Raw genomic sequence first — 25,791 nt, forward strand, 5'->3', positions numbered from 1 at the left:
GCGAGTCGGACTCGCGCACGAAGGGTTCCGTTCCAAAAAGCAAAAAAAAAAAAACAAAAAAAAGCAAAAAAACGGTCACCCATCCAAGTACTGACCACTCCCGACGTTGCTTAACTTTGGTCAAAAATCACGTTTGTTGTATGGGAGCCCCATTTAAATATTTATTTTATTCTGTTTTTAGTATTTGTTGTTATAGCGGCAACAGAAATACATCATCTGTGAAAATATCAACTGTCTAGCTATCACGGTTCGTGAGATACAGCCTGGTGACAGACGGACGGACGGACGGACAGCGAAGTCTTAGTAATAGGGTCCCGTTTTACCCTTTGGGTACGGAACCCTAAAAAATACAGATCAATATGGGTCAAATTGCTTTGTATCAATTCGTTGTATAACAGTCGTTCGGCGGGTTAATTTATACCACCATGAAAATTATAATCGACCTGCCAACCCTTTTCCCATGATTAATCTAGTAATTGGCAAAGTTTTGAATCAAATTAAAGTCAAATAAGGAAACTCGGATTTCAACGCTAACTTCCTGAAATTGTGATTATCAACGAAGATTGTTCAATTATTCACCCTGAGAAATTCTACCTGAATTAAAGGAGCAGTAGTGGCAATGTACAGTCGCCATCAGATATATCGGAGCAGCCAAGGCGCTCACAAATACCTGAACACGCCTCTATTGTCAAAGCGTTAGAGTGCGTGTTCAGATTTTGTGAACACCTTGGCCGCTCCGATATATCTGATGGCGACTGTACCATAATGTGTATATGGGGTACCTAGGTAGGTAAGGTAGGCACTTTGTCCTATTGTATCAGGTAATGCCGTTGGGTACAATTGTTTCTAATGTTCCTTGGTTTAATCTAATATGTATTTACCTTTAAACGACCAATTCTTGTTCAATTATGTATTTCGGGGATCTCGGAAACAGCTCTGATAACGATCTTGATGAAATTTTCTATATGCTGGGGGTTTTCGGGGGCGTAAAATCGATCTAGTTTGGCCTTATCCCTGGGAAAACTATTTAAAGTTTTTAATTTCTTAAAAACTTTAAATAGTATTAGTTAGTGTTTAGTCCTTAAGGTTGTAAATCTTAAAATGGAGATGTCGCTAGTGACGTCGTCACAGTTGCAATGACTAAATTTGCGTTGGTTGACGGATGGTCAGCTAGCGGAATTGGTTACGCTTTGGACCAGCAATCCAAGTATGTGGGTTCGAGTCCCAGGCTGGCCAGAGTTGACCATCGTTGATTTTTTCATTGTGTTTGACATCTGTATTTACAATTTATAGATTTTTTAAAATAACTAAAAGTACTGAAATAATATGGTACCCAAGAAAACACAATGTTTCCAATCACGTAACTTCACACACACAAACACGTTCGACAGTAAATTATGGTAATTATGATTAATTGAGAGTTCAATTTGTGTTTTCTTTTTAGTATCCTTTGTTCCAAGGTTCGAAGGATCAATAAGCTCGCATTATTACTAAATGACCGTATGTTTACGTATAAAGGACGTAAGTAACATTATTTCCTCGTTAAGGCCAAGTTTTTCGATTAGGTACTTACGTGAAATTTAATTCACACAAACGATCTGATTCGAAATTTAAGATACGTCAAATATTATGCTAGACCTTTTTGTTTGAAGTAACGTCACTATTGACACCGAAATATCCGATCCATATCGTAGTCCAAAGTTTCAGCCAATGAAAACCATTCACCTAATTAAAAATATGTAACTATAATATTATTTCTGAATGAATAAAACCTTATAAATGAATAAAGCCTAATCTATAACAAAACAGTTCATAAGAAATGCATATCTCTTCTCAAGAACTTAATTATTTTACGTTCAAGATTGTTTCTTACGGTTCCGTACCCAAAGGGTAAAAAAGGGTCCCTATTACTAAGACTCCACTGTCCGTCTGTCCTTCGGCCTGTCTGTCTGTCCGTTCATCTGTCTGTCTGTCACCAGGCTGTATCTCATGATCCGTTGAAATTTCGACTAGACAGTTGAAATTTTCACAGATGATGTAAATATTTCTGTTGCCGCTATAACAGCAAATACTAAAAAACATAATAAAATAAATATTTAAGTGGGGCTCCCATTTTTTGCCGTTTTTTGCGTAATGGTACGGAACCCTTCGTACGCGAGTCCGACTCGTACATAGCCCGTTTTTTGTGACGTTTACACGTTTCACTCAGTAAAAACCATCAATATGCAAGTATTTTACGATGTGCCGAATGTGTGATGTGGCGAATTTTCGTGGCGTGGCGAAAGGATCAATTTCCTCTCCTGATTAAAGGGATTTAGGAATAAACCTGGCCTTAATTGGCGTTTAGCACGAGTTAAACCTAAAGACTGAACTCAACACGGTCTCGTGTTACCGAGCCCATAATCCCATAAATCACGTTTTTATGCCGCAATAATAATAAATTTAAAAGATTTACTCCTTAGGCCTTTCAAACGTTCGAGAGTTGTTTTCAGTAATCATATTAACAAGTTTACGTATTTGGCGCTGTATTCGACCTTATACTTTAATCGCTCGAAATATTGCAAATTCGCTCTTATGTCTTGAAATATATATATCGGGTGTGGCCTATAATATGAGCAAAAAAATAAACTGTAGGCTGTACCTACTCCTCATACTGACCAACATTTGTTCAGCGACTTTTAAAAATAACTTGCGGTTTGATTTTTAATACACTTTAAACTTTATTCTAAGACGCAATGTATTGCGAATTTTGTTATGTTTAAGGCGTGACAAGCAACGTCAATCACAATGAATATGGCGTGGCAATGGCGTCCATTAAGGATAATATTTATTTTGTATGAAAAATAGGGAGTCTAAATACTTCATAATTTTTAAAAGATGTTGAACAAAAGTGTCACCGTTTGAGGAGTACAATCTATGTTTTAATTATTTACTCGTGTTACAGGCCACACCCAGTATAATTAACAAACAAATGAAGTTTAACACAACACTTAACACAAGTTAAGTTTAGTTAGCTAAGCTGGAGGGAATTAAAATCCCGAGTTTGCAATTTTCTTACCCCCGGAGTGCGTAACTCCCTAGGGAGTTATAGCTTTTTTTTTACAATCCATCTCCCGCGGGAACAATATGGGCCATTGTCGTTTAATGAAATAAGGTCTTTTTCAAGCAAGTGTGATGTAAAATAATATTTATATCTAATTAAAAATACGTCTTATGATCCGTAGCTACCCTTTAATGAAATTTCATTAATGTTGAGACATACTTATATATAAAGCTCGTCATTACATATCATCATTAATTTTGTACGCTTATAGTACTTGTAAAATTAGCAATATCGTTTTATAGCTTCACTTTAAGTAACCCTTAATACCATAAAAATACCGTCAAAGGAACTGCTTAAGTGTTTACTTTAATCAGACCACCTTACTATTAGTTATAGTCCAGGAGCTAACTAGATGCAGGAAGAGATCATCTAATAATGCGAACGTGCAATGTAGAGGATCGTGTGTTATTGCAAAATTAAATATTGGAAACTTATATTAAGAACCCCTTCGGTATTAAATTAAACAAAGTATATCAAACAATACCGGACAGCTTTATAAATACATCTTTATTCAAGTGAGAAATGGTTGCTGACCAAGTTTAAATTGTTATCGATCCTAAATGGTCCTTTAAACTGAGGACATATCAAATAAACCTACCGTATATTCTAATTCTTATGTCTCCGATACCCAAAGGTTGTCTGGAAGAGATCGCTCTTAAGCGATAAGACCGCCTGTTGTTACCTCTATTGTCTTTGTTTATGTTATTGTCCATTTATTGTAAACTACGTGTATGTGAGGTGTGCAATAAAGAGTATTGTATTGTATTGTATTGTATTGTATTGTATAAACCTAAAAATTATTTTTTAATACAGTTGCTCAAAAAGTGCTACTTTACGTAGCTGTTTAGCGTGCGGAAAGTTGGTTATCTCGAACTAGTGCTTTTTACTTTTCCAATTTTTTTAAATTTATACTTGTTCCAATTCACGACTACTTATTGATGAGTGTTTATATTAGTTTCCTTTAAACGTCGTAATCAGCATAAAAACCTACCGTTAATGTAAGAATACGAAAAATATTACATATTTCATATTTAATTACTTACCTCTTCATCATTATAACACGTTTATTTTTTAATATTCAATATTGAAAATTCCGTTCTTAATAAGTTGACTGAATGGAACGGAATAGCGCCAAACGCCCATAGATATAATATACTTAAAGACGACGTCTAACCGAGCTGTCACTGTTACCACTTTTGTTTAGTGTACGATTAACAATGTTTTTCTTAACTGTATTAAAAAACGTCGTTCGATACACGTGCGGAAATGTCATTCTTCACTCGTCCCGAGTCTTGCCACTCGCCTGCAGTAATGACATACCTTCCGCACTAGCATCGAAATGTACTATTTGACCCCTCTAAAGAGTCTAAAGTAATAGCCCACTCGACATAGTAATTCGATTTAATATATTTTGTTTTACTTTTTACAATATGACACATATCTACTTAATTGTAACCATATTTTTTATTGTTACGAGTATGTCTATGGTGATACGCAAACAATTAAGACAAATCGATTGACGTAAAAAACGTTCTTTTTTCTCTACAGCGTTTATTTCTATAGCATTTTGTTAGGTAGTTAAACATAAAGTTAATAAAGGGAAGCATCTTATCTTACCTTAAGATCATACAAAAAAAGGTCCCTAAGATAAAGGACCTTGCATTAGAATTATTAGGGAAATTGTGTTAAATAACGAATATGTAATTTATCTGCATGGATCTCGTACTACAGAAGCGACGGGGAGCTATTTATATGAATGTTTTTTCTCGTTAAGTTTTCATGGTTCTTTTCTGATAAAGCCGTTTTCCTCATTAACTGTTAGCCTTTAACCATTTGACAGTCCTTTCTAGTCATTCGATTTTGAACCGTAATTCTTATAGTAGAGATGCGTTTTTGTTTTAAGTATGATGGCAAGTATGTTGCCGTTACGGACTAAAGGGTTAACTGACATAATTTGTGGAATAATGCCTTTTTATACTGCAGTTGAATAAGGCGATGTCGAAAAAAAAGAAATTGGAAGTTCCAATACACATATATATTGCCTAAAATATTAAATGATTTGCCAGAAGATACTAGATTAAAATATGTAAACGGGAAAAATAGAAAAAAAGTAATTAAGACGCACTTGTTACAATCTAACGACTTTAGTTACATATATTAAGAATTTTAATTAGTATAAGATAGATATGTATATTGTCATGTTATTTTCTCGAACTCCCCATCGGCATACAAACCTCCTCAAGGTTTTGCCCACGATGGGTCTTGTAATAATAATGTACGTTATTTAGCTTTTTGTTCAATAAATTAAAAATATATATATATATAATCAATTTAGAGATTTTATAAAAATCTGTATAAAATATTATCGATGTTTAGAAAAATATCGATAATAATTGATTAATTGACGAGGTATTTTCGGACCGATACGACCTCCAAACCTTCAAGGAAGGAGCGTATCTCTCTGGTGTTGCAAGTGTCCATGTGCGACGGCAATTGCTTACCATCAGACGATTCGTCTGCTCGTTTGCCTACTACATATCATTAAAAAAAATATTGCTAAAAATTATTAACAGAAGAATGGTTTAAGAAACAACCAAGTGGATTCCTACTGAAATATTCGCAGTGAGATAGCATAAATTCCTTTCCGTGCATTTTACCTTCTTGTTATTTGAATGCACATACTTAGTTTACCAAAATATTAAATATATTCCACAGAGCGAGTGTACTATGCAGCTGCTGTATGAATCCAAATCCTTGAGAATTCCCACGGGCCAATTTAAGTTTTAGTTACTATATGTATCTTTAGGTATTTAAATAAAAGTAAACACACAATCTGTACATTCTCGGGTAGTTATAACATTTATTGGTTAACCAACCAAATACACAACCGCCTGGATCAGTCGCTGAACGACCTGACTTTAACCTACATTATTTGATCATGTAATGTTTTCATTGCCTTCACTGGCTTAAGGAGCCATTTGAGGGTAGTATTTGTTTACTTTTATTTAAATACGTAAAGATACAGAGTAAACATAGATCTGTTTCCGATATGATACAGATCTTTCAGTGCCAAAAGTGACGTTTTTGATTGAAATGGCATTTCTTGATTCCATTGGCATTGGGAAATACGTAGTTAACCATACTTAAGGTCAGAAGAGTGCAAGTGCGCATGTGCTAAAATGTTGGAACCGTGCACACACGTCATCACGCAAGCGGTGTGCCGTCTCTCACAAAGATCTGTATATTACAACGCGCACGTCTACGCACATGCATCCGGTGTGCACAGGCCTTTGGCAGTCACAGCAGACACCATCTATCGTGCTAAATAAAATCTCAACAAAAGCAGGATTACGGGATCAAGCGATATAAGCAGGCTAACCTTGACGAGGGTCGAACGCGACGCGTGGCGAATGACGAACGTCGCACGGCATCATTTGTTGAAGGATTAAAGTCGCGTGTGGTCATATCATATTATGTGGCGTTCCATGGTAAAGGTAGCGTGTGGCGGTCCTATACTAATGAGCTCCGGCGCTTCGTTTTCTATGGAAAGCACCACGTGATCACCGATCAGCCGTCATAGAAAATAACATGTCGGACGCCTCGGCCCGGGCCGGTCTACCATGAGTCATCCTTTATTATACACTTTTCAGGCCTTATAATCTCATATATTATTTATTTATATTACTTTCTCGCAAATAAAATCTTCTTCATTGGGGACACATAAAAAGAACACGCCGCTTTATAATCATTCACACAGATTTTATAAAAACTAGACGAGGCAAACGCGATGCCTCGCCGTCACCATATACACATACAGGATGGCTAAAAAATAACTGCATTCCCGTTGCCAGGGTTTTGGGTAATCCCAATGAGCAATTTTTACTATAGGACCAACCCCGTTAACGCGAAAAAAAAATTGGCTGTTTCATACATTTTAGCTGGTCCATTTTATATGGGAGGGTAATCTTTTTAGGGTTCCGTACCCAAAGGGTAAAACGGGACCCTATTACTAAGACTTCGCTGTCCGTCCGTCCGTCCGTCCGTCTGTCACCAGGCTGTATCTCACGAACCGTGATAGCTAGACAGTTGAAATTTTCACAGATGATGTATTTCTGTTGCCGCTATAACAACAAATACTAAAAACAGAATAAAATAAAGATTTAAATGGGGCTCCCATACAACAAACGTGATTTTTGACCAAAGTTCAGCAAGTACTTGGATGGGTGACCGTTTTTTTTTTCTTTTTTTTGTTTTTTTTTGCATTATGGTACGGAACCCTTCGTGCGCGAGTCCGACTCGCACTTGCCCGGTTTTTTGTATTGAGCTTGCCCATGCCCAGCAGTTGGAAACAGTGGGCTCTGAATAATAATTAAGTAAAATAAATATTGCCTAGGTATCAATATTGACTGTATGTGATTAAGTAAACATAATTATTCACCATAATGAGGAGTATGTAAGACGTAGTCTATGTTTCCATCATATTTTATTCACCCATCCCAGAAGGCTTCCTAATTTGCAATTAAAGCCGGCACAAAAGAAAGCCTTTTGTTCTGTATTCTGCAGGAAATTCGTCACGTCCCTAAAACACGATCCGGGTCTTTTCTGCCTCGCGCGAATGTGGCGAAATGAAACTTAGTTAAAATTTGTTTCAATTTTGTATGTAGATTGATTTTATGCCTAGCATTTGTTTCGTTTTAAGCTAGGTACACATAAACTTTTTTTTTCTCTATAAATATATGGATGCGATACCAGGAAGTAATTCAAAAACTTTTTTCCACAACTTGTCTTAAATACTAAGAAGTTTAAGAACAGCAAAAAAATATTTTATAATTTTGACCTTTTTTATCATTCTATGACTAAACGACACAAATCTTTTATTCCACAACTTGCACTTTTTTCTTTTTTTTAACAATAATTAAAAAAAAAGTGCGGTATCTTTTTTCTATATATAATACCTTTCTTTAAACGAGCAATTCTTGTTTATTTATATATGTCGGGGATCTCGGAAACGGTTCTAACGATTTCGATGAAATTTGCTATATATGGGGGTTTTAAGGGGCGATAAATTGATCTAGCTAGGTCTGAATTCTGAAAACGCGCATTTTTGAGCTTTTATTTGTTTTCCGAGCAAAGCTTGCTCTCCCAGGTTAAGGTCCATTTCTTTATCATTCCATATAATTTTTCTATCCTTCTGTATGTACCCAGCCTAACGTTGATTTTTTTCCGTCGACAGAATGTATTGACGTTATCTACCGCTTCGTTGTTTCATAAATAATGTATGTAAGATATCGCACTTGTGAAATCAATATGATTGACAGGAGAAAATATAGTCGTCTGGTTTCAATGGCGAAAACTATGTTAGGAAGCTTTAAAAGCGGTTTGACTTTAACAGGTTGTTAACTTGTTACAAGTAATTCTTAGCAGGTACCTATGTAGTTAGAGACGCACCAAACAAAGTCTGCAGCGGATTTGATAGCCCACGCAGTGTAAGTGTTATGTATACGTCATAATTTCATAGAAGTTTGACGTTTAAAATGACACTTGCACTGCGGCTATCAAAATCGCTGCAGAGTTTTTACGGTCTGACTATACGTACACCTCAAATCACCTGCAATAATATGTGACTCTTCGGAGGCCGCAAAAATATGTGACACGCTCTTAATGGCTACAAATACTTATTTTATGTAAGAACTTATGTATATGAATATGAATTTACAAGAATTGATTGTTTAAAGGTATTCGATATTTAAGACAAATATATTCGATTCTCACTTTTCAGTACCAAGCAAATTAAAAAATTAAATTAATTTGTTGCAGAAACTTCAGTGTATTCACAGCGCGGTTGGCAACCCTACTGGTATTGCACGCGGGCGGCGCAGGGCTGGCCTCACCCACGGTAGTGACCCGGCCTGCAAGTGCACAGTGGCTACCCACAGACAACCAAACTGTCTATACGTTACCTCCGGGAGAACTTCAAAGGTAAGAGATAATTTAGTCATTCTCGTATTATGCCCAGACAAATCCTATTAGTATTGCACACGGGGGACGCGGGCTGGTCTCACCCACAGTAGTGACCCGGCCTTCAAGTGCACAGTGGCTGCCCACAGATAACCAAACTGTCTATACGTTACCTCCGGGAGAACATCAAAGGTAAGAGAGAATTTAGTCAATCTCGTATTATGCCCACAAATCCTATTAGTATTGCACACGAGGGACGCGGGCTGTTCTCAACCACGGTAGTGATCCGGCCTTCGAGTGCACAGTGGCTGCCCACATATATATACCTACGTTACCTCCGGGAGAACTTCAAAGGTAAGAGAAAATTTAGTCATTCTCGTATTATGTAACTATTAATAATACCTAAATTTCTACGAGATTATTAGTTCTGTCTTATGGAGGTGTAATATATTGTTATACTGTAAATATTATTGTTATATTAATGTTAATTAAGATAGTTATATAGAATGACATTCAAACACAATGTATATTGTTAGTGAATAAAAAAATAATAATGCCCAGACAAATCCTATTATTATTTCACGCCAGAAGCGCGGACTTGGCCTGACTCATGGTAATGACGCGGCCTGCAAGTGCAGAGTGGCCCACAGATAACCAAATTGTGTATAGGTAAGGTACGTACATTACCTGCGGAGGAATTACAAGGCTAACAGAGAATACCTTAGCTGTTACCCATACTCGTAAATAGCGCAGAAAAATCTTACTGCTAGTATACAGAGGTATAGGGATGGCATCACCCACGGTAGTGACTCCTGTACTAGTAAGGGCCCCTCCACATCTAGCGTCTTTCGAGCGTCGGCGTCTACAACTGTATGGCCGCGCTCGACGCAACGTCGACGCAACTGCGCAGCGACGTCATTTTCGATAGCGCTGACCAGACGCTAGATGTGGGGGGGCCCTAAGTGTACCTATTGTGGCTCCCCTTCAGACACAGACAAAACATCCTCCAGGATTAGAATAGTTGCGCTACCCCCTCTGCCACGCATACGGTATTTTACTCCATGTTCGAGTCGAAAGTGTCTTTGTGTGACGTCCGTGTCTTTGAACGGACCAATCACGGCACGGGACTTCGCTCACCTCGTCCCGTGCACCCCCGCATTTTTGGCATCATCGATTGCATGAAATAATTGCTCTAAACTCGGTCTAGAGGATTCCTAACCAAACTGTATACCTACACTTTGGTGAATGACGAAGGTAAGAAAGAAATATTTTTAGAATATCTTCCAAGTCAGAATGTCAGATGATTAATGATTATCTAAGCGCGTGACGAATTAAGCTTATTCGAAGAAGGATTTGAACCTTTATGCATAGTATTTTAAGGCACTTAAAAAGGATAACCTTTGACTAAGAATAATTCTTTTTGTATGACGGTTTAGGTTAAGTAGTTAAAGTTTAAATACAAAATAGTTATCTCTGCATAATTTAGCTGATATAGTTTAAATACAAAATAGTTATCTCTGCATAATTTAGCTGATATAAGTAAGTAAATATTCTTTATTGCACCAATAATTGAACATTTTACATAGGTACATTACATGTAAATGTACTAAGATTTTTTTTTCTTTTGATTTATTTAGAACACAAACAGTCACATAATACAAATGGATTTTTAGTACAATGTAGTGTACTTAACATACTTAAGAAACAGACCTGGAGGTTCATTAATGAGTAGGTACATAATGTTAACATACATACCTAATAACTGCAGAAATAATAATAAATTTGAAATTATGAGCCATATCTACTTAAACTGTATTTACCAGTCTTCTAAACAAAATCAGAAAAAAATTAAAAAAATCTAAAATCTTAAAATTTAACGGAATAATAGTAGAATCAGAATCGTTGAACTCCTAGTCAATAAAGTAAAATAACCATCGGAATGTCTTAAGCCTTATTAATGTTCAAATAAAATTATGCTATAGTACCTATAGCTATAAAGATTTAATCGCCTAGGCGAGAGCTTAGTGCGAAATTGATGTGCACTATAAATTCAGAGGTGCCACATGTCTGGACCTTTCTGGATAAGGGTACCTACACAATTCCATGTCCGACATCTAAGGGCCTACCGCGAACGTTGGACGTGTTGCCTCCCTGGCACACTTACGTACAAATTTACAAGTGCGACAGGCAACACGTCGAATGTGGTTCGCGGTAGGCCTCTGTTGTTGTTATCTGCAGCCTGATTAGTTATTGTTCTAATCTTAATTGTCTGTATCTAAATTTTGGAATAAATTACGAAAATTATCAGAATCAGAATGCTTTATTTGTGAAACATAGGTATACATGGGTCTTAGGTAGGTATATAGGTACCTTTGAGCGCTATGTTTTGCCGGTTGGCATACAAATGTCAAAGAGAGCGAGAATCTAAATTAATATTGCAAATGTCATAACTTATAAAATAAATTAATTATGTCGTTAACCTTTGATTACAGGGAAAATAAGAAAAGTCAATCGTAAATCGTTATAAAGAAAAAAAGTGAAACTAATTTAGGAAGTAACATTCTTAAACCCCTGAAGAAATTAAGAAACGCCAATCAAGTTTGAGCAGGTAAAATAAAATAAAAATTTAAATGAGGCTCCAATACAACAAACGTGATTTGTTTGCCGTTTTTTGCGTAATGGTACAGAACCCTTCGTGCGTGAGTCCGACTCGCCCTTGGCCGGTTTTTAAGTGTGACCACGCATTTTTCGTGGCAAAGTTGTTTTGTTCCTGATAATGGATCGTAAACATCTTCATTTCCAGCTTTTAGTCAATCCATTAATAATCCGTATGGATTGGTAGAGTTAGACCAAGAAAACTCTGCAGCGATTCTTATAGCCCACGCAGTGCAAGTGTTATTTACACGTCATAATTACATATAATTTTGACGTTTAAAATAACACTTGCACTGCGTGGGCTATAAAAATCGCTGCAGAGTTTTCTTGGTCTAACTCTATAAATAAACCCGTATTGATTTCAAGTTCCAATTCCTGTTCCTGCTATTGAATTTCGGCATGGTCAAAACGGCCCAATTCGAACTTAAAGATACCTACGTCAAATTACGATAAGATACGATATCGATTAGATTTAAATTATTATATAAGTATTTAAATTATTTTGCACCATGCATGGGATAAAGCATAAGAAGATTAATCTAGAAACGTAGACAACTGTCAGTTTTAGACGCAATTTATATTTTAAAACCCGTATAAAACTATAAAGAATAAGTAATTAGATTCTGACGTCACATGGTGTTTCATATACATTCCATAGTAGCAAAATCGTTTTGACAGTTCGAAAAATAGGGATCAAAATGATATATTTCCGTCAAGGGCGTACATTGAATCCTGAGCGTAATGAGGGATTGAAATGTTAACGCCCAAGACGAAATAATTTTGATACCGTGTGACACATATGCTTTTCACATCAACTATGAGCAAAATAAAAAAATCTTAGTGTTGACACTACAGTGTTGCCATTTTAATTTCTACTCTTTTTACCACGCTGTACGAGTACATACGATGTTCATAGTTACTTATATTAATATTTTATACTGGCAATGAAATGTCGTTGAACAGAAAAGTGCCACTTTGATCCCTCCTAGCAGGGAAGAAAAATCCATTTTCTGGTTAGGATGACCTAACCAGAAAATGGATTTTTCTTCCCTGCTAGGAGGGATCAAAGTGGCACATGAAGCCACATGTTTCACATGAGTGAAAAGAAACTGATTTGCTTAGTATACCCTATTCCGAAAGGTCTAAAGTTCGAATCTATCGAATCGCTCGAACCGGAATAGCGGCGAATTTGACGTTTATCTTATCTTATCATTCATTTTCCTTTTCCAGTTTGGAGTTAAACACCTCATCGATATCAGCCCCCGTGTACGTCACAGTGAGCCCGTGTACCACCGACGTACGCTGGGCCCTTTTTAGGGGCCACATCGGAAATATTGATGGTAAGTCTGTTTTTACAATTTGACCATAATGGCTCCTCTACACGATGGGCCAGCGCCGGCCACTCCAAGGGACGCAGCCATGCGGTAGAATGAGATAGCAATATCACTTGCTCCCTCTAACGTATAAATGCGTCCCTTGGAGTGGCCGGCGTTGGCCCATCGTGTAGAGGAGCCATAAAACCTGATGGGGCCTCTTCAGTTTGCCGTGTAGATTAGTTGTAGGTAATAAACAGTAAAACAGTACAACACGTAGGCTAATAAACAAAACCCCTTATTTATAAAACTTTACAGGTCTGATTTAGTTAAATTATGTTTTATCCCTTTCTTACAAATACATAAGTCAAAATGGCAGATAGGGACAAACGGTAATTGAGGTTTGTAGCGCGTTTATGAATAAGGGGGAAACTGAGGGCCTACCACGGACGTGTTACCTTCCTGTCACACTTACGTACGAATTTACAAGTGCGACAGAGAGGCAACACGTCGAACGTGGTTCGCCGTAGGCTCGCTGTTTATGACTGAGGTGCATTGGATCCTCGCATTCTCTACTTTTGATGATAATTCAACCATGTACAGTGGCGTTCAAAAGTGCATGGATAGTCGACCGTAATGCCTTAAGAGCCCTTCAACGTGCACACTAGCGCCACTGCTAAATAATCGTGATTATTTAAATTTAACGACCGGTATTTAAAAATGGGGGCCGCTACGGACTGTATTGTGTATTTAAGTACCTTTTGAATATATCAAACTAGTTTTTATCTTGCTGGATTCGTCGATCTAGGAACTCAAAACAAAAACGGCCGTTTTTACTTTGGACGCATAGATTGACAAATCCAGCAACATAAAAACTAGTTTGATATATTCAAAAGGTACTTAAATACACAATACAGTCCGTAGCGGCCCCCATTTTTAAATACCGGTCGTTAAATTTAAATAATCACGATTATTTAGCAGTGGCGCTAGTGTGCACGTTGAAGGGCTCTTAATATTACGGCTGACACATATCCATGCACTTTTGAACGCCAGTGTAGTACATACATGCAGTCACCAACAATAATATGTTACCCTTCGAAGGCCGCAAAAATATGTGACACTCTCTTATGGCTCTACAAATAAGTACGTATCAGATATTTTTGCGGCCTTCGAGTAACATTATTGAAGATGACTGTACCATAACAGCAGTATTTTTTTTTCAGATCAACTGACATTTGTGAACGAATATATTGGTCGACAGATGACGACACTAGCAATAAGCGTATCGCAGAACGAGAGATACGTGTTACAGGTAAGCCATTGTAACCTCGGAGTAATTAACAATGGAGCCGCCATTAACAGGCGTTCCCCTCTGTCGAAAATAGGCGGCCAATGGTCAATCTCATGTCAACCATATGTATGGACTGACGTTTATCTGACATGACGTACCTATACATTTGATGTGCCCCTCCCCCGCAAAAAACGGCAGACTATTTTGTACCGAAAATTTTAGACATGGCGTCTCCGTTGGTTATATCCTCCAAGATTGTAACTTTGTTTATTTGTTCGTAATTTAATATTAAAATATCAATTGTAGCTATTAAAAAATCTAAGTTAAAAAAAAGACGTCTAAAATATCACCCTTTTTACCGAGTCAGTAAACATACTAAGTAATTAAGGATATTAAAACCTATAGGTAAGTACTTCACTTCCTATTCAACTTGAATTATGTGATTATGATATTCGGCGAGAAGTAAGTACAGTCACCTGCAAAAACATGTTACGCTTTGAAGGCCGCAAAAATATCTGACACGATCTTATTTGTAGAGCCATAAGAGCGTGTCACATATTTTTGCGGCGTTCGAAGAGTAACATGTTATTGCAGGTGACTGTACAAAAATCTTAAAATTAATATAAGAAAATATTAATGATTATTCTAAACCATCTTGCTAAGTGCCCTGAAATCCCTGAATATAATGTGGTTGAATGTATCTAAATATTGGACAGCAAAAAAATTAAATGACAAAATGTTTGGAAAAGAAGGAAAGTTTGTTGCTAATGGCTAATACAAAAGTTTAGTGAACATTGCGAAGTTTTTTACTCTTGCAAACTTATTTATTTTTAAAAATGAATTCGTGTTTTTGAAATTTAACATTGATATTAACCGTGAAAACGTAAAATTGTAATTAAGCTGTTTTATACAGTTGAGCATTCTTTGGGTACGGACCCTTAAACCGGTTGACATTTTAGGCCATACACGTCCTTTGTACTCTATATTTTCCAATAACTCTCTGCAGCTTGCGAATATCACTTTCGGATTTTAAAAATAGGATACCAATTTAACTATCTCAGCGTGTTTCGTCGCCCATTATATTCTGACCTACCGCACAAAAAGCCCGTAACAGCCATTAGAAATTCAGCTTTAATTTGTGAACTGCTATATTTTTCGATTCGATCGTCGCTTTCGTTCGGTCATTAACTAAATGAATTTTCAAATTTCCGTGTCGGATGGCTATTACTGTATGTACATAATATTATAAAGAATGCCACGTTACATTGTTATAGAGTCGCAGTAGATGAAATGAAATTGGAGAGAGTCAATGTATGCTTGTCATATTGTCAATATGACTAAAGTTAGACCGAGAAAAGTCTGCAGCGATTTTGATACCACGCGCAGTGCAAGTATTATTTTAAACGTCAAATTAAGACATCGAAACCAAAATCGTATTTTTTAAAATCTGAATCAACCTCGTGGCATCGACACACTTGATATAAAACCTTTGGAACATTGTCAAAAGGGATCGTACGAGATTTACATATTATTGTGAGTGTAGTTTCATGTTTGAATACTTTGAATGGCTTGAGGATCATGCCTCGCATATAAACGTTTTGAAAATGAATAGAAAATATCCTCTAATGGAGTGCATACATTTATAAATAGCCTGAACTTTACATCAGAAATATAGGGTTTTAATTTCATTTGGAATTGTTCAAGAACTTAGAACAACGCTCGAAAAGATGGCGCCATACCTTTGGCGTCCTGCTCGCTGTGCTCGTGTAGATGGCGAAACTTTATGACATTAACATATTTAACCCTTTAACCGCCATAGTCTGATATATAAGACATTACATATCCAGCTCATTTCGCCACAGTCTGATAAATAAGACAAAGATCTGATTTGGTTTTTACAGCACTTTATAACTCCCGTAACTATGCCAACCTTACTCTGCGTGGTACAATTACTGTCGGTGGCGACACGAGCACGCTCGATCAAAAATTGCTGGCGGTTAAAAGGTTAACGCATTTGGTGAAAGAACAAGGATCAAAGTCATTGGCGTTCTAAAAGTTTAAATTTATCTGTGCAAAGATAGAGTTGCATCATGAAAAGTCTGCAACGGATTGATGTCGACGAGTATACGTACTTGGGGCAGATAGTCTCTTTCAACCAAAGACAGGACAAAGAGGTCGAAAGACGGATCCAAAACGCTTGGAAGAGCTATTGGTCTCTTAAGGAGCTACTGAAGGGAGACCTTCCATTAGCTCTTAAGCGTAGACTCGTCGACATGTGCATTTTGCCAATCCTCACTTACGGTACTCAAACGTGGTCTCTTACCGAGTTACAAAAGACCAAACTGAAGGTTTGCCAAAGAGCGATGGAGCGCAACATGCTTGGGGTGAGAAGGATCGGATCCGGAACACTACGTTGCGCACCAAAACAGGCATCGTCGACGTTGGGGTAAAAACCGCCAGGCTAAAGTGGGACTGGGCAGGCCATGTACGACGCATGCATGCATGCATGCTAGCCACGGAGTGGGTGCCACAATGTAAACGCCGGCAAGGTCGGCCTAAGAGGAGATGGCGGGACGACCTGATGGACACATTTCTCAGCAACTGGACAGATGTTGCACTTAATCGGGAGGATTGGAGGTCTAGGGGGGAGGCCTTTGCCCAGCAGTGGGACACCTTATAGGCTTTATAAAAAAAAAACATAGAAGTTTGACGTTTAAAATAACACGTACACTGCAGACTTTTCTTGGTCTGACTCTATAAGTAAAACTGGACTACAAAAATAATTTGACAATCCGCCTCTATATAGGCCCCGTGCATGAACTATAGGGGGCAGGGGCAGCATAGGAGCCATAAGATTTTTGGCGCAAGGCGGAAATGCGTCGTTTATGCTTCCGATGTAGCCCACAAGATGGCAGAATCTACTATGCACAAGGAAACGTACCGAGAGAACGATATAGTAGCACTTGTTTTAGCAATGTACATGTGCACATATGTTTCCGATTCAGGCCAGAAGATGGCAGACCCTCCAACGCGCACGGATACTAAATTCTCTTCGGTTTTATAAATAAAGGGGTAACACATTCCATTGTTTTCAGTTATTTTCAGAAGCAGGAGGAGCGGCGGCGGTGAGCGTGCGTGGCGAGGCGCCGCGCACCGTGCGCTTAAGACTGCGCGTGCGATCCAGACGGAGGCTCTCTGCCAACTGGGACCCTAGGTGTGTAACATTTTTCATCATAACATCAGCCTTTTATTCAGCCTCTGCTGAGCGTAGGCATTTCTTCTAGTACGCCACTTGTCCCAGTCTCAAGCTTATCTTATTCAGACAGTAAATAATAGGACTACCGTACAGAAGACTCACTCTCTAACAAAACGCGTCTGTCACGATCAGCACAGATATGGCCGCTAGCTAGCGACAGCGCCACGCGCGGCTTATGGCAAACCCTTAAATTGGGGTCGAACGGATGTACTTTTAGCTACCTGTAGCAAAGCGACGAAATCGCGGAGTGAGCCACGCCTGACCTTAGGTGTTTAGATGAGGAGATGAGCCGCGCTTTGTGGCTTTAAAAAATCTCTGCCAACTGAGACCATAGGATTGGTAGGGCATGACAGGGAAACTAAAATGTATAGAAATAGTCGCGTGGCTTTTCGTAGTATCTGTCATCCCGATGCATTTTCTATTTTCGGTTGAAGTTTGTTGTTGTACGATTGTCATATTGGCTAGGCTCCCAGATGTGTCGTGTATTTCATTGGAATGAGCTGGGTGGTCAGTGTGCGTAGTGAATTATCTAAGCATCCTATAAAGCCGCGTTTTCACTAAAAAAAGTGTTTCCATTTACCGAACGAACATGAAATAGCCCTTAACTGAATGTCTACAGGAGATACGGGAACCTAATTAATGTGTATAACCCATTGAACTTTCAACCAACTTTATGATTGAAATACATCTTAAATGCCAATCTCACAAACCGCGAAAGCCTTAAATCATGCTCTTGCGCACAGAAATCAATAAAAACCTTCACCGTTACCCATACTACCCGACAATAAATCTGGTACGTGTGTCCGATTGCCACTTACGAGTCTAGGAACTAGACAGCCCTAACTCACAGATCTAGAACCATATAGACTTAACCCACTTGCAACTTAAGACAGAAGAATTAACCCAAAATGTACCTTATCTTGTTATGATAACGTACATAATAGAATGCTTTACTAGAACCATGTGTTTAAGAGAGGCATTTTGTGATTGATTTTTCAATAGATTTTCTTCGAGGCTTGTTCAATACAAGTTCTACTTGGAAATGTATTGTAAAGTAGCTCATATGCCTTTGAAATAAGATCACTTAGTTATCGCAGTAATAACAGTATGAGTGATGTATTAGATGAATTATAATCCAAGCCATATATGGTCCGTGCGTGATATGACCAGGTTTTCTGGAAAAAGGTTGACCGTTACTTTGGACCGCGGTTTTTAAAACTTTGTTAAGGTTCTAGACTTAACTGTAAAAACAAGGAGTTAAAAAAAAGTGTATGTTGCACTACGCACTGAGTTTAGTACCGAAAAGCGTGAAAACAAAATAAGATATTTTCACGTCACTTGAGTCCTTTCATAAAAAGCGGAAAATCATTTGTACCGGTTGAATACAGACACATCTTTTGCCTATAAGTAGACTTGACATTTGGCCTTTTTAAGCACCAAACCAATTTTTACCCTTGTACCACTTTGGCTGTATTTTTCTTCAGAAAAAGGCCGAGGAATTGTGCGAACACTTGTTTTTTCAACCCTTTCAAGACCCTCAGAATAACTTAGAAAAAAATATTGTTCGTCTTTATATCGTGAAGTGATTATTCGAGCATTTCAAGAAGCTGTCGAATATGCCTGGGGATTCAGGGAAATTATGAATGACTGGCATTATTGCACTTTTCCAGCTCATAATTTCTTCTAAATCTCTTTAAGAATGAAATCGGTTAAAACGACGACACGGCATTGAAGCAGTGATATTAGTATGTACGTATTAATACTGTATGTTCACGTTTGAACCTCTGAATTGATTTAGATGAAATTTGGTATGGAGATAGTTTGAGTCCCGGGAAGGACATGGGATACATTTTATCGCAGATGAAGTCGTGTGAAAAAGCTAGTGTTAAATAGTTTGTGGGAGCTACCAATGGAAGGTAGAATCGAGTAAAAATCCGACCTTAATTTTATAAATGCAAAAGTAAATCTATCTGTTACCTCTTCACTCTTCAACCGCTAAACCGATTTAGATGCAATTTTGGTATGGAGATAGTTTGAGCCCGGGGATGGACAAATGGACATTAGACTAGGGAACAAATCAAATTATTTTTATGAAATATTTCTTGATTCTATCTTTGAAAGTCTAGGCCAGCCATTCTCAAAGTGTGTTCCGCGGAACCCTAGGGTTCCGCAAAGCCTCTGTTGGGGTTCCGCGAAAATATACTTGTAATAATAAGAAAAAAAACAGCTCTTCTATAGGTATATCTGGTCCACAGTGATGAACGAATTTTTTTTATCTGGGGTTCCGTCAAATATTTCGCTTGCCGAAAGGGTTCCGTCATCAAAAAAGTTTGAGACCCGCTGGTCTAGGCGGTTTTTACCCGCAACGCAAAAGGAGGGTTATGATTTTGACCGGTATGTTTTCTTTAGTACTTACTTCAGTTTATAATTCGACATTAGATAGTTTTTATCATTCGCCATTTAATTATCTTTCCACACAAAATCGCAAGCAGATAGGTGCTAGTAAGAAATATTAGTAGGTATTAGTATACCTACACGAAAGATTTATGTAAATTTAGGATCCGAAATTCAGGTCACAGGTGTCCGGAAGTCCGGCGTTCGGAGCAAATAAATTGTAGGCTATTTTTGAAGCTAAAATTCAGCTAAATTAAATTTACATTTCTGGATGGCAAACCTAAATTTGTGAAATAAGCCTGTCCTAAAATTTCGGATATTTCATAAGCAGCGAAACAGAGTAACGAGAATATTTCGCGACCCGTGTAAATACCTGTTTTTTCAGCTAAAATACTTTATTTTTAATTTCACCAACATTATAAAATGTTATTAAATAGCCCAACGGGCCGATTCTAACTTTAAGATGCGTCAACTAATAGATATAGAAACGATATGGATTAGATATGTCAGTGTCAAATGTGACTTTCTTCAAACAAATACGTCACTTTTGACACTGACAAATCTAATCCATATCGTTTCTAGATCTATTAATTGACGTATCTAATGTTCGTATCCAGCAGCAAATATATACTTGAGGCACGAAAGTGATGGTTTCAGTTACAGAGCTTCGTTTTTATTAGGGGTTCGTAGTAAGTCAAGTCATGTCTGTCTGTATGTCTGGACAGACGGAAGCTTTGCTCCGTGATCGTTAGTGCTATCTAAAATGACACCAACGCGTATATCGTTAATTATGGTGTTACTGAACATAACAACTATTCCATTATTGGTATTAGGCTTTGCATCCATAGCTAAGATAAAAAAAACCTGTGGATCAATTACCTTTCGATCAACACATGTTTGTACAAGTTACTAACAATGAAAGGCAAGGTTGTTCCAGCCACTTTTTTTAATAGACCAAGAGACGAACGAATAACTATGTCTATGGTCTAATGATGGTGTAATGCAATGTCATGAATAGATTTATCATTACTGAATTGTAAAAAAAATACATTAAATTTACTATAAACTAAATGAATCAAAGTAATAAAATAAAACTTATCGTACCTACCTATGGCCTTAAGGCCAGATCTGTCCCCTGCGGAGGGTGCCCAAGTGCCCATAAGGCTGGTCACATTCCTACACTGCTTGGCGATGCCAATTCTTTGGTCTAGGAATGATCCAACCGTAGGGTCACCAAATTATTTCGATTTCGCTATACAACTACAAAATCCGACTGCTATTTTGCCCCACTACGCATAACAGACGTAGAAGCTATTAGGAAGCTCATTTCATTATGTACCTACTGTATTTTTGTGGATTATTACGGCTGTTGCAGCATTGTTTTACATTTTTTGAATAAATTATGTTTAAAATTATGTTTATGTTTACATAGTAAATTAAATCCAACAATTACGAGTAGCGCTTACTAAAAATTAATAATTATTTATATTGATTCACTAATAAATAAATATTTTTAACAAAATAATTATTTGAATTGATGACGTAAAAATGTTAATTTGAGTTATTAAAACCTACATTAAAAAATGTTGGGAGTAATTATAAATCATCTGCAATCGTAAATTACGTTCGTTTTAAGTGAAACACCTGTCAGGGCCAGTTCCGAAATTAATCGAGTTGCTACTTATATTAAATCATTTTATAACCTAATTATACATTATGGCGGAGTACTTACAATATTCGTTAACATACAGACTTTCTAGTAATACTGGTTTTTGAGTTAAGCATTAAATATCTGATCTGAGAAGATTGGATTTTGAGCAACCGATGATTTTGTGGTCACCTCTCAGCCTACACCGCCTTTCTTGATTACGAAAGAATTTGAGTTTTTGTCACACAGCTATGCATAAAGAATCCTTTTATGTTTACGCGTGTGTAAACGTGTTATGCTTTCTTGTAGGACTCTACGGTATGTAAGACAGTACTGTTGGTGACTTTATTATGCGCAAACATATTTAGAATCATTTTAATTGTTTATGAATTTAATAAATATTTTATTTGTTAAAGCCAATTTCTTTTTTTCAATTCAGTTTTTTCTTTTTTTATTCGATTATTGTAAATTGAGCGCAATTTGATTCAAATGCAGGGACGGTTGGAATGTTGTATGAGCATCTCAAGTTTCTTTCCAAGTTTTTCTGATGTCTTACTGGGAATAGACATGGTGTCGCTGTCGCAGTCGGATTGTATAATCCGCCGTATTACATTACGGCTAGCCGTTTTCAAAAACAGGGGCGTTTTGAAATGCGGCGGTTTAACGATTAGCCGTATTGAATGCGGCTGAATGAGAATCCGCCGGAATGTATTCGGCGCCATACGTTCTTCAACACGGCTAGCCGTAATGTAATACAGCGAGTCATTAGCCGCCGCTTTGACAGTTTTTAGTTCCCATTTTTAACACTCGTGGCGCTGCCTGACAAACGCTGGGGTGTCCATCAAATCTGGAGTTTGTCGGACTGTTTCTTTTCAAAAAAAAAATTTCCTTCGCAACTTAACTAGACGGAGCCCCGCTTCGCGGGGCTCCTATTTCTGAGCGGTTTGCCCTTCGGGCATCTGAAGCTACCTAACGAACCTAACCTATTGATTAAGTGAGACGTCCGTGAAAACATTACACTTTGGGGAAAAAAGCGTAGGTAGGTAATTAGGTTAGGTTCGTTAGGTAACTTCAGATGCCCGAAGGGCAAACCGCCCAGAAATAGGAGCCCCGCTTGCGGGGCTCCGTCTATTTAAGTTGTGACGGAAATGTTTTGGAAAAGAAACACATGTAGTGCGGTGGGACCATGGTAGAAATAAATTAAATTGCAAACATTGTCAAACTCCGGTTACGAAGGCGACCGAAAGAACTAGTCACTCTACAATGTACGATGCGGCTAAACGTGGGCCGCCTTATTGAAGAACGTATCGCAATGACAATCCGGCTAATCGTCGAACCGCCGCATTTCAAAACGCCCCTGTTTTTGAAAACAGCTAGCCGTAATGTAATACGGCGGATTATACGATCTGACTACGACATCGCCACCAATGCATATAATATAGACCGCTGGCCAGGAGCAAATATCGTCAGTCATCGCTCCCGCTTGATACTTTGTCAGATGATAGTTTAGCGCCAGCTGACGTACATGAGGGATCATCATACATAGCCGTTAACCAATAAACGAGTTATCACCCGGGAGGCGATTGGTCATGGAAATCTATTCGTGGCTCGCGGTCCAATATAGCAGATCCTTTATTTGTATTATTTTCCTAGTAGAGAAACGTCGTTGTTATATCTGATTTTGCGATTAGGTTATTGAACCTAAACAATTTCATAATTGCTTACGTAATGTTTTATTTTATATTTATTTGTTTTTGAGTCTTGTAGAATGCCAAACTTAAGGACAATTTTAAAAAAGGGGTTGTGGTTCAGGTATCAAGGGGTCAGGTTGACTTCGACCAACCGCGCCCGTATTAGAAAAGGGGTTGGAAACACTACCAAGTCTACCATTGGTATAAATGGGGCTTGTATGACTCCCCTCTGTGCGTCACCGGTTGTTTTACGTGTGTGTACCGTTTGTGTGTGTGTATTGATCCTGAGTATACGGTCGAACATATTGTGTTCGAATGCCTTTTCATCAAATTTAGGGACGGATTGAAAACCTCAAAAAGGCATATGAGTGAAGACCGCTCACCTCACTACTTAAATCTAGTAAACTATAACTCATGTCATACGATAAATAAATCAAAAATACCGCTATACCATCTCCACTGAAATGACGGCCTTAAAAGTCCTTATACGGTAAATTTTAACGTCAAATGACATGTAAGAAGCTTAATTAATATATACTAAAGTAGTGCCGCTAGCAAAAAGCGTTCTTCGAAGAATAGCATTATTATGCAGACGGTGTCCAAGTAAACAACTTTTTCACGCATCTGGGAAACTACGGGCTATGCTATACCATACTGCTATTCAATAGGCTCTAGGGTTCCATAATGATAAAAAGATTTTGTAAAATTATGCAGTAAGGTTTCGAAAGGAAAGCAAAACAAATAGACGTATGTTTAATCTAGCTGAATTATTTTCATACAATTTTTTTATGCCGAAACATTGCTCGGACGCTACCGAAAATACAGTTTCATCGCGGCCGAAAGGTTCGGAAATTTTTTGGTTTAAACTGAACCTTCGGCTGAAACATAATTTTTATCCCGAAATCTGCCGAAACGGAAACATCGGTCGGACAGTAGTTTCAATAGGTAGTTTCAGTAGGTTCAAAGGCTCTGCGGTATTTGTTATTTTTGTGTCAGTAGATGTTATAAGCAGCAAAACTTTCCTGCCAACACTGCCACGCATTTGCCAGAATTACCCCCAACCGCAAAAAATCGTACGGCAAGCAACATCTGTGCCTGATGTCAGCAGTTGACCACACACTGCGAAGAGTATAACAACAAAGAAGAGAAGAAAACTTTCCTATCACTCAAGTCATCAACCAAAGAGAACCCTCCGAAGAATAAGGCGGTCGGATAAACGTAAATCTAAACGTTAGCCCCCGCCAATTCATTCCCCTGTCTAATTGATACCTTATAGGTGTCGGCCGTCGCTATTAACATTTCTGGCCGTAGCGTTAAATAGCTGGGCGCTGTCTTTGGCGGTGCAACCGGCTTTTTATGATTTTGATTCTTCTTTATATAAATTTGCTTCGCTGGTTCGATCACCTATTAAGAATGGGAGAGGATCGGGCTGCCAAGAGCGCGTACCTGGTGCCAAGGTACCAAGACCGACTGGTACACAAGGTAGGTCGGCCCAGATACCGCTGGGGAGACAGTGTGGAAGCGGATCTGCGTCAGCTTCAAGCCGATAATTGGCAGGAAATGGCGCAGGATCTGGAAAAGTGCTCTCGTTTCGGAGGCCAAGACCCTCTTTGGGTCGCTGAGCCATATTAGTTAGTTAGTTTATATAAATTACTCGTATATGCTGTGATAAGTTGCATTGTGCCATCGCTCACACTGTTAACTGTACATCGGTGGACCTTATTACAAAAGGCATAAGGTCCACCGATGTTAGGAGTGTTGCTGTTTGTACGTTTGTGCATGCACTGGAATTCCTCTTCAAATTAAATTGTATTCGCTGTAAGCGGTTATCGAATGTGTCCCATCCATATGGACACATTCTAATGTGAGATATCTACTCGTATTATACTATATCTGACAGAGTGAAATTACAGGGTGGACTAAAAATACATTGTCAAAATAATTTACTGCGGCATGTTGTTGATATTTATAACAAACGCCTGTGTATCAGAGCCACATAGAGGAGCCGAATATTTTGAAGAAATTTCAACAAAAAAATTAAAGCGAGTTCATTTACATTACTTTTCCTAGTTTTCCTCTTCCTATTTTCTATACGTACCTATATAACAATTTTTACCGACGTAACAGACATTGATATATATGTCACGTATATAGTCACGCCAACTTTCATGTACCTAATTTAATATTTTTGACACTGTGTCAAACGCAAAAGCTGTTACTTTGACGCCACGTCACCGAAGTGTCAAAACTGAAATTGAACTTTATGCATACGCACGTAGGCCTATGTTGCTATGTGGTCTGTGACGGATTAATCCGTCTTTGGCGTTGGAGTTACGTTGTTGAAATATCGCGTGTCGTTTTAAAATGAGAGCGTAGCTATTGTATGAAGAGCGTATCTTAAAAAGTAACCCCCTTATTCATAAACGCACTACAAGCCTCAATTAAGCTAATAATAAAGCTAATAATCGTACCTACGTCTTTA

At 37.9% G+C, this 25,791-nt stretch overlaps 1 protein-coding gene across 1 annotated transcript in view; it reads left to right on the forward strand.

Moving 5' to 3' along the window:
* LOC134672894 (protein NDNF-like) overlaps positions 1–25,791 on the forward strand; it is a 61,982-nt gene that overhangs the window by 23,574 nt on the left and 12,617 nt on the right. Inside the window, exons 2-5 of the mRNA XM_063530843.1 lie at positions 8,921–9,082; positions 12,947–13,056; positions 14,253–14,341; positions 17,416–17,534. Of these exons, the coding sequence (XP_063386913.1) occupies positions 8,921–9,082; positions 12,947–13,056; positions 14,253–14,341; positions 17,416–17,534 (480 nt within the window). The remainder of the gene's footprint in view (positions 1–8,920; positions 9,083–12,946; positions 13,057–14,252; positions 14,342–17,415; positions 17,535–25,791) is intronic.

This window comes from Cydia fagiglandana, chromosome 17 (genome assembly GCF_963556715.1).
Source record: "Cydia fagiglandana chromosome 17, ilCydFagi1.1, whole genome shotgun sequence".
NCBI classification, from domain to species: Eukaryota; Metazoa; Arthropoda; class Insecta; order Lepidoptera; family Tortricidae; genus Cydia; species Cydia fagiglandana.